Source organism: Filicampus tigris, chromosome 10, assembly GCF_054856515.1.
Source record: "Filicampus tigris isolate MCC_2025a chromosome 10, RoL_Ftig_1.0, whole genome shotgun sequence".
In the NCBI taxonomy this organism is placed as follows: Eukaryota; Metazoa; Chordata; class Actinopteri; order Syngnathiformes; family Syngnathidae; genus Filicampus; species Filicampus tigris.
Genome location: NC_141226.1, coordinates 17,943,389 through 17,954,505, shown reverse-complemented (window position 1 = coordinate 17,954,505; position 11,117 = coordinate 17,943,389). Strand labels below are relative to the sequence as shown.

At 41.6% G+C, this 11,117-nt stretch overlaps 1 protein-coding gene across 1 annotated transcript in view; it reads left to right on the top strand.

Annotated features, from left to right (window-relative positions):
- The first annotated feature begins 485 nt into the window (after positions 1–485).
- The window catches only part of LOC147141114 (uncharacterized), a 34,996-nt gene continuing 24,364 nt past the window's right edge, over positions 486–11,117 (top strand). The window contains exon 1 of the mRNA XM_086042352.1: positions 486–1,415. Coding sequence (XP_085898478.1) covers positions 1,058–1,415 — 358 coding nt within the window. The 5' untranslated portion in view covers positions 486–1,057. The remainder of the gene's footprint in view (positions 1,416–11,117) is intronic.

Below are 11,117 nucleotides of genomic sequence, written 5' to 3'. Positions count from 1 at the left end.
TGGAATGTGGGAGGAAACAGGAGTACCCGGAGAAAACCCACGCAGGCACGGGGAGAACATGCAAACTCCACACAGGGAGGCCGGAGCCGGGATCGAACCCACGACCTCTGAACTGTGAGGCGGACGTGCTAACCAGTAGACCACCGTGCCGCCCTAAACCTGATTTCTTTTCTTGAAAATATTTAAAGTTCAACGTTTCAATTTTAGGGATTAAATGTAATGTTTAATATGCTTGCTATTTATGTATTTTATTAAAAGTCAAGCAAGTTGAAAATAATAAATACATAAATAACTAAATAACGAAATAAATAAGTAAATAAATAAATAATGAGGCAACGCGTTATTGCAGCATGTGAATTAGCATTTTGCAGTAAATCTGCACTTACATAACCTCCAGGTAGGTTATCATGGTTGTTGCGACTTTCACCCCCGCCCCCTTACTCTCCCTCCCCATTCCTCCTCCTCCTAACTCCCACCCACCCGAATCCAATCACACCCTCCCCCATCTCAAGTACAATTACGTGATGGCTGACGTTTGAGCATGCGGAGGAGGGAGCAGCAGCACTAGTTTGGCCAGAGGAGGACGACTCAACATTAGCTTCCCAATTGAAGGCGACCATTGAAGGCAGCGGACCGGGGCGCCGCCGTGTACAAACCGAGCCCATTGTCTCCCGAGTCGGCCCGAGCCAGCCAGCCAGCCCGGTGTAGCTCGCCGAGGAGCCGTCGGTCCAAAGTGGTACGCGGCATTGTTTGGGAAAGACAACGCGGGGGCTAGAGAAGACGAAGAGGGGAATATGCACCACGGCCAAGTTTGAATATGAGCAAGAAGAGTGGCGTTTTGTTGCAATCGGCGAGCAACTATTGATGCTTGTGACGCGACCGTTGCCAACAGCAGCAGCAGCCGCAGCAGCAGCAGCAGCAGCAGCAGCACAGCACAATTCGCGCGGACTTCTTTTGTTCGTGAGCAGCATATTCTGGTGGGCACGTTTGTGTTGCTACCTTGCTAACAACAACAAACACTCAACAAAGTCTCAGTTCGACACACACACGCAAAAAGATGAATTTCCAATCTAGCGTCCCTGTGTCCGGTATCTCGCCGCAGTCCCAGCCAGCCATGTCCACCCCGGGAACCGTCCCGGCGCCGGTTCCCCAGTCCATCCCGTCGCAGTTCGGATCCGGCTCGTCCGCTAGCTCCGGTGCCGGCCAGTTCGGCTCGGGTACGGTGTCCGGCCAAGCGGCGCAGTCAGGGTCGGCCGGCTCGCAGTTCGTGTTGTCCAACTCAGCTGCCATCCGGGCGGAGATCCACCGGTTCGAGTCGGTCCACCCGAACATCTACGCCATCTACGACCTGATTGAGCGCATTGACGACCTGGCCCTGCAGAATCAAATCCGGGAGCATGTGATCTCCATTGAAGGTTAGTGTGCTCCTTTCACTTCTGGGGGGTGGAGGTGGATTATAGCCTCATTCATTCAAGTGAGGCAACAACCCAACCCAACAATCTTTATTGAGTCAAGGCACACATACATTGGAAACAAATCTCATGACAAACTACTAAACAAAAATGTCACAAAAGGTAGATGTGCATGATAATGTTGTATCTTATCCAGTTGATGAGCATTTAATTATTCTGCCTTTCACTATGTCACTGGCATAGGTAGATGAACAAAGACATAATTTGTATTAATTACAGTAAATAAATAATTTCAACCAATTAAATTAAGTAGGACACTTTTCCACAGTTACACCTGCTGAGACTCACTGCACTGTGAGTCAACAATGTCAACAATAACACTTTTGAGGTTGTAGTGAGAGGATTCCTTGCGCTCCTCGTGTTCTGCAACAACCCCATTTAAATAGAAAAACTGCACTCGCGATTGCTGTTTAAATCTATGGGGACAGATTTGTCTCAAAATTATTCGCACAAATATACATCTGCGATTTTCACATTTTTCAGATCCACAAATATATTTGCGATTTTCACATTTTTCAGATCCATCCATCCATTCATCCATTAACTATACCGCTTATCCTCACAAGGGTCGCGGGTATGCTGGAGCCTATCCGAGCTGTCTTCGGGCAGTAGGCGGGGGACATCCCGAATTGGTTGCCAGCCAATCGCAGGGCACACAGAGACAAACCATTTTCAGATCCACAAATATATTTGCGATTTTCACATGTGTTTGCAGAATAACAAATATACACTGTTTGCGATTTTCACATGTTTTTAATGCTCTATATGCATTGATCATGACTTATCATTTTTAAATATTCAGTTCTCCTTGTGAAGTGTTGAATGTACATTTTTGAATCAGCAGGCACGTACGTTTATTTTTGAGACAAACATGACACGCCATTTCAAGATATTCACATGTGTGGAAAGTTCATCCCTCCTCCGTCCGCTAGGACGCCATGTTGCTGTCTCCATTCAACGGGAACGTAGGAATGGGCCAACTTTTTTCCTTTAAAAAATTGGAAATTGAAAGCCAGAAAACGAGTTTTTACCCTGGCTTCTCTTATGTGTTTATTTAACACAAGTCGGGAAACAAAATACGACCGTAATAGGTTTCCCTCGAGCTTGTTTTGCCTTCACATGGAAGACGTTCTTCTTCTTTTCTTTGTCGGCTGTTGCAGTGATGTAGAAGAGATAGCAGCGACAGGAAAACATCCTTCATGTCAAGGCAAAATAAGCTTGAGGGAAACAAATTCCATTTGTGTTTTGTTTCCCAACTTGTTTTAAATAAACATGCAATAGAAGATCAAATAAAGGATCGTTTCCACTTTTTCAATTTCAAAATTTTAAAGGCAAAAGCAGGGGATTGCTCATCCACTTCAATGGGGGAAGCACCACTGCCTCCTAGCGGATGGAGGAGGGATAGCCTTTCAACGCTGAACCTTTGGAACGGATGTGTGAGAATATCTTGAAACTGCGTGACGTTTGTCGCACATTCAACACTACACAAGCATAATTGAATATTTACAAATAATGATAATTCATGATAAATGCACACACAACTTAAAACAATATATGTGGAATTCACCAATATATTTCCGGATGAGGAAAGCACGTGAAATTTGCAAATATATTTGTGGATCTGTAAAACAGGTGAAAATCATGTATGTATTTGCGTGAATAATTTGGAGACAAATCGCTGACCATATAAATCAGCCTGTAAAATACACCCCTGCTGTTTGAATTCGAGTACCGGTATCTTCTGCACAGTGTGACATCCATCCATCCACACTTTGTCTCTGATTTGAAAGCTTGTCAGAAAAGCTGGCTGCCATGTGAAAAAGTGTATATCACGTGAAACTAATGGTGTGCTTACACACTGAGAGGCCTAACTCGGGGAGTAGCAGACAGCAAACCATAATGGAGCGAATTTTAATGTCACTGGGATGACTTAGACGGTTTCTCTTGATTTATCTAGTTTTTTCCCCCCACTGTCTGCTGTTGCTGTGCATTGACGGGTGATCACTGTGAATGTATATTACAGGAAGTGTATCATTTGTGTTAGGCTCTGACCAAAATTAAACCACTCACACACCAATATCTCCACCAATAATCATAAGTTTCCTCCCCCCAACTAGATGCCGGCAATCATAAATGTAAAAATGTCAATTAAACAGGTTGAACATTTACGATTGTTGGACCCTAAATTTTCTGAGCAACTAGAAATAAAAATCCTCCTTAATACACTGCACACCACGGTAAACTCACTCAGGCTGATCTTTCAGAGACAATAATCAGGCCTTTATTCACTTTCATTGGAATACTCAATTTGTCTTGATTATTAGGTGTGTGTGTGTGTCTATACGCTGCTCACCCCAGCCCTACGTTACCACGACGACAAGGGAATTAGCCTGGGAGTTGTGACCAGGTGATCTTGTGGAAGCAGGTACCCTGAGCGGAGACCGTAAAAGCATAGATTTGCTTCTCAGTCACGGAGGCAGCTCACTCATAGAACATTTTCGGAAATAGACAGCTCACAAAACATTGACTTGGTTGTGTAATTTGACACTCACTTGATGGGTGGGCAGGGACTCCAGAGACCAAGCCATTTGTATAGCAAGCAATTAAAATGTCACATTCCCATCATATGTCCCCTTCTAAAAATGCCAAAAAGTTTCTATGTAATTAATTGTGTGGCAAACCAAGTAAAAAAAAAATCCAGAAAGGTTGGCTGTTACGAAACTAAATTCAAAATGGGCGCACTGTCGTGTTTTTGGACATACCCTTTTTCTTTTGTGAGTTGAGTGAGCAATCCTCTTGCTAAACCGTGAACTTTTAAGGATTACCATGACATGGATGACTAAAATTTTACACAGAAACAACGAGGAGATAGAGGTCTAAAGGCCTAGATAGACCAAAAAGACGCTGGCCAACAGTGACAGACGCTTACCCCCTGTGGCATCCGGCCGGCTGTCGGCACGTCACGCTAGAGGAATACACCGCAACGACAGACATTAAAGTACTTTCTGCGCATGTGTGAGATGTAATACCCTTCCATACCATCGGCGGCGGTAGTCACCATTTCTCATGGTTAGAAAAATCCAACCGGAAAGCTGTTGGCCGGGGGCGGATTATAAAAACGTAAACAATGCATTCAGCTATATTCTTCGCTCACGATGAACTCCCACGCGAAGTACACCATCACGTTCTTGACACGGTATTGTGAAACTTACATTGTCAACCCTCGCTCTTGCACTTGTAAGAAGGTTAAGGCAGCGGAGCCTTAGCAGTCATGTGAGAATTGAACTTTATGACAAACTACTTAGTGGTTTGCGTTTATGTCTTGCACTTGACAAATACACTATATATTTAAAAAAACATAAAACTAATACTTAAACTATTATAAACTAAAATGAAAACTCCATAGCTGCTGCTGGCTAGCTAGTGTGACTAAACACCGTGTGGAAAAGCTCCCTATAAGTCACTAATCATCACCTCCATGGCAGCGAATAAAAATGAACCAACCTGCTCTAAAAACGAAGTAAAACTAGCTGAATAAAAAAAAGAATGGAAATGAAAAACTAACTAAAATGAAAAATCCCAAACTATTATAACTACTTAGCATGAGTATAGTACAGTACAGAACAGGGAGGTAAAATGACTAAACTAGTCTAAACTACCATAAATACTGCCATAATTTGGACATACGGTGCAATGCACATAATCATAAATGTACTCCAACAGAGAAATATTGTGCCTGGGTGATTCTCAATCAAATATCTTGAAGAATTTTGGGTCCTGCTTTAAGTTTTGGTAACCCTTTTGTGAAATCGGAAAATACAAAGACATATGCAATGGTTTACAGTGGAATTGTGGAAAAGTTGCATAGCTTTGCTATTTTGTTTGAGTTGAATTAAGACTGTGAGCTACTGACAAGACAGCATGCCGATAGCAAAGACTCATGGGATATGTTAAACGCTGGCAACAATCACTTTGTGCGTCTTTAAGGAAACAGCTGACTTGACATTTACTTTATCTTGGTAGGGCATTCGCCTTGTGATTGGCAGGCGATGGTTCCACAGCGTACCCCAGCGCATCCGTGTTAGACCTTTTAATAACAGTAAGGTTATTGCTAGCTGTTATATTTCATATATGCCTAATCATCATGTGCATCATCCACTTAAGCAAAGTAAACCTCTTCAAATAGTTGCGTCCCTTTTGAAAATGGTTAGAAACTGAAAATATCTGAGTTCATAGATGCTTTTTCATACACGGATGTGCTGAGCCCTCGTGAACTCTGTTGCTAACCAAAAAGTGCAGCACCCAAGCAGCCTCTCAGAAGTGTGGCTAACCACACGTGTGGAGTCTTACCTCTTGTCACAGTATTCAAGATTGTGTTTTGTGAGGGCACTGTATTTTTCAGCCATCAGTATTCCAGTTGACCGACAAATAGGCATTCCACGATGTTGCGTGTCCATGCATAGTTTAGTGCAGTCTGCCTGGGTTCTTGCTGTTTTTGCTGCATTTCTCCATTATAGTCCTTTTTTGTTGGTTTGAACTCCAATTTACTCAGCACGAATTGTAACATACAAGCTTATTTTTCCGCTATTTGTGGAAATGTAGTAACGACATCTTTGTAATGCTTTAACAATCCCCAGACCAGTACGTAAAATAGCGTTTCATAGACATGCGGCTACACTGGATTTATTTTTGTCTGGACTACTGCTGCTCTTTTGGCTTGAAGCAAATGGTACTCATGATAAAAAAAATAAGAACAAAAACTATTGCTTCATGACTCAAGTGCTGCATATTTTAACTCCGCAGCCAATAACGTTGTTGAATTACGTCACTGTTACACACTGAAGATATCTATTGGGAGTAGAAGCACAATGCACATGTTTGTAGCAACAACAGGTGGATAGGGGATTCTAAATCCACCCTTTAAACAGCAATTTATAGACATATTCAATTTGATCACATTTGCAATGGTCGAAGGGTGACTTCAACCACTTACTTCCTCACCTCCGTCGCCCATCTGCAGAAAATACTTAATTGATATTCCTCACCATTCATAGAGGCGTACGCCAACAGGATTAACAGGTAGTTTTGTGCAATCCACATTAGCGTTGCATAATTTTTTTTTTCCCATATCTAAATGAGATGGGCACCGTAACCCCGAGAGCTTTTGATGAGCGGCAAAAAGCGCCTGACTTGCCTTCACCTGCACAAGAACTGCACCAAATCTCTTTTCCCCTTCAGTCTCGCATCATTTCAGAGTCTGTTGCTAAGGAACCAACCAGTGGATCATGCATTTAGTTGCAAACACAGAAGAAAGAGTGAATAGAAATTGCAGCCTTTACAAAATGAATTCCTGTCTTACTAAGGTCTCCCTGCAGTTTTGTTTGTCAATAAGACCTTCAATTCATTTGGCAATGCAGTATGCCCCCCCCCCTTCATAGTCAGTATTAGTATTCTGCATGCTTGTTGCATTTCCAAATGGCAGTGCCGACGATGTAATGTCCTCACTCTCTCTCTTTTTTCCTTGTACGTGACAAAGCTCTCGCAAATTACACAAGCTCATATCATAATTCAGCATAATACGCAAGAATGACCAGGTCGGGAAGTGGGCAAAATGGCAGCGCTAAATTACAGTGTGGGAGTACTAAGTGGTCCAAGATGATTCAGTGCTTTCGCAGCTAATCAAAGTTGCTTGCGTAAGTGGCCAAAAGTCTAATCTGCATCGCTGGGAGCAAGAGTTCAAAAACAACTTTGTCATGAATGCACGTTGGGTAACATACTTGACAAAAAAATGTACTTAAATGAATAAATGACATCATATTGCATGAATCAAAACTGAAAGTAAAAAAAAAACAAAACAAAGGATAATGTTTAGCCGCACTGCCGAACAGACCACAGCTCGTAGCTTGTATGGCGCTGGTTAGCTTAGCCCTTAGCATGCCCCAAGTAGTTCCTGAGCATCCAAAGTATGGCTGATGTGTGACTATTCAACGGAAGCGCATGTAGGATTGGCAGCTCCTCCAGCATTGTGGTCAGGCGTTGCTTAAAGCCTCTTTCACACAGAGGCAGATATGATGATGTCATCAAGTGTTATCACGAGTTGTCGGTTCAGTGTATAATGTAGGGCAAATTTATGCCGTCTACCCCATACACCGCGTGTATCGCGCACCACTAGTCGGCAAAAAATTGTTGGTGTTTCACTGCTCAAAATCAAAACTTGCAACTTGACTGGACATTGAATATTAGATGCAACTAATTGCAGGAGATTCAGAGTCTGACGAACATTTTTTGTGATCTGCTCAATCAATTCTATTAATATTCCACTAAGCAGGCCAATCGACTTGCTGATGTGCATCTTTGTGATGTAGCCTTGATGATGCAGCACAAATGTGGATTTTTCTTTGAAGTCGCTGGCGTGGAAGGCACATCACCGGCCAGGATGCTTTCATCCATTGCTTATATAACACCTTTCATTCGCAATACATTTAACCTTAAGTAGACATTGACCGCAGAGCTCAGTTAGTAGAGAAAACGGCAGTCTTCTGTGACATTTAATAGTGGGCACAGATCGTTAAAATATAGTGAATGTGGTCAAACTTCCCTCGGCCCCTGCGCCTAATTACTTGCTACTGATTAAAAGAAATGTGTTTTTTGTTTTGTCTTTTGTTATAATGTGGACCTAGTGATATTATTCAGGGAACAATAGTCAGCTGTAGTAGGTATGAGGAAAAATTGCGGGGAACCCCATGGAGCCTATCACAGTACAATTGAATAAAATAAATTAAAAAAATAAATTGGAGTACCCTGACTAATAACCTCAATAAAGCGAGCAAATACAAATTACAGCAGAATCTGGAATGGACTACTTATATTGGAGTTTAGGATGCAGTCCCAATATAATCCGATAGCCGTTTTTTTTGCGATATTGATATCAAATTGTGAGACCCATAATTAAAACCTGACTTTTAGCAGACAGTTACTCTTTGTCAAAACTGTAATTCATTCATGCTATTGTTCGCACACACATTCCTCCATAATAGTGCTTTTTGTTTTGTTTTAAACTGCAGTTTAACATGATTTCTTGTGTAATGTTACTCCCCAAATAACGGTTTGGGGGAATTAAGTTTTGTTTTCAATGTAATCTTTGTATTTTCTGCGTTATATTATGGTTAGTTCTGATCCCCCATTTACCGGTTTCCATGACTAGCACAAATATTTAAGATCAAGAATTTCTTGAAAATGTGGATGGTGTGGTAGCAATGTAGGATTTTCCTGCAATTACAGCCTCCAAAGTTGACTTTTAACTTTCTTGGGAGCACATTGTGTTTTTCAGTGAATTCGCTCCAGTGCGTTCTTCCTCTACCTTGAGCCATGGCTATGTTTTTCCAAAGCTAGAATCTCCGAACAGCATTCAGATTTCCTATGTCGGTGCAAGGGGCGGTCACCTGAATGCCCACTGATGCCTCAGAGCGGTAGTTGAGATTGTCAGACATGACTAACAGGTCTTCACAGTGGGATGTTGTGTACTCACAGAGCAAATAGGGAAGGCAAAAAAAAGACTTCTAACTTCGGAGCTCTATGCTGAAATCATGATGCCTCAGAATTTGCTCGGCTAATTTATGACACTAAAGTTGTTTACTAATTCCTTTTTAGTCAGGTCCCAAGATCATGTGAAGGATGTGTTATCTGGGAGTCGCAAGCAATGAGAAATGGGCATGGGCATTTGAGTATCTTCATGGAAAAAATTTCCAACTGATTAATCGATTGAGAAATCTTATTTACTTTTACCATATGTGAGAATCTCTTTAATTATTCCTAACTCCTCCTTTGGGTCAGTGTTGTGGTTCCATAGCTGTCAGACAGCCCATAGGTGGCGCACTCAAATTGGCAGCATTGACCAAATTCACTACTATCAATTAATCGATGACTTGTTTTTTTTCTTGTCCTGTGAATGTTTTAAACTCTTATTTCCTTGCCAATGTTTTATTGAGCAAATGATACTTCCCACAGGAGTTGTGCCATAGTGTGGCCGTAGCTCATCTTACCATAGTTGATGTTACATTGAACGTCTTCGGACAGCAAACCAATTGAGACAGACTCAACAGCGCCTCTGCCAGTGAGAGCCAATTTAATCTAAGATCAATTCCCACACAGTTTACCAAATCCTAATGATCGATTAATCGATTAACTGTTTTGGTGTCATTCCTTTGAATGTTCTGAACTACCATTTCCAGGCCAGTTCTGTATTGATAAAAATAATACTGCCCATAGGAGTTGTGCCGGAGCATGCACTGGATATGTTATAATGTACTTCTTTAGACAGCATACTAGTTTAGACAGAATCAACAACCGCTTCAAATTTACTTAATTCCTAATACCAATTAATGCAAAACGTACGATTGACTTCTGAAATCTGAAAGAGAAATGTCAAAACATCAACATATACCATGAGTTAACCGTGTTTTAATGACACCAACATGAAGGGGGTATGGGGGCACGGTTTACGACTTACTTGTGTTGCTATGGCGGCAACATAATCCGAACATAAAAGCGAATGTAGTAGGAAAGCCAAAATTACTGTATTTGTATCAAAACCCATGTCAGCCTTCTTGTGCTGCATAACGTATTCTTAAGCCGCTGCACGAACTAGCTCGTTGTGCAGGCACTTTGTAACCTCAAAATGTCGTATGTTAACTTGGTACTTGCATAAAACGAGGACCGCCCTATATTTGAATAAAATATTTGGGAATTATTGCTGATACTTTTGGTGATCATTTTACATAACACAGTAAAATGGATTTACAGAGTGGGTCACTGACCCTCTTGACTGAAAGGTGTGTTTATTTAAATTTTTGTAGATTTATGGGGCCCTAATGTTGTTCATTATAGCAGTTCCCGACACCTATCCATTTTTGGTACGTTTTCAGTGAAAACCCATTTTTAGGTTTGAGTTACACTAGGCAGCTGGGGGGAAACGCTTGTCTGTGTGTGTTTCGTCTTGGGTTTTTTAAATTTGATTTGACAAGGCAAGTTTACTTTTGTCACTGCTGGCCATCTGTGTCAGGAAAATTGCAAAGAAAGTTTTCATGATGACCATAGTTAGATTTGAAAAAGCATATCTGTGGTGTTTATGGATTAGTGACTGTTAGATTATTTGAAAGGTCCGTTGACACCGCTGGCCGTCTCACCGATGTGGTGCCGACTTGGAAGTATGTTTTCGTCTTAAATAAAGCATCTCAGTTAGTGTTATACAAGCATAGTGGTAACTTTGGGCCTTATTTAACCTAGATTCCAAATAGCGGCCTCTAAATTGCGTGGTCACTCACTTTAATGTATTGCGTGCACTGTTGCCAACAGGTGTAAAAAAGGGTTTTGTGCTTTAGGCAACACTGATTGTTTTCACGATTTAAATTGAGGAGAGCACTGCAAGCACAAAATCAAGTTTAAAGTGATTGAATGAATCGAAAAACTGCAGCAGGATAGGCCACCACCAGTTGTCACAGTCGCTGAAATGACACAGATGCAAGAGTGCAGAATGAAAAGGAGTTTTATTTTGCTAGATGATATGGTCTGACTTCCTCTAGTGACTGGCATACAAAATGTCTGCACAGTTTATTGTGCCTGTTTGGCAGATACAATCCTGGGTTT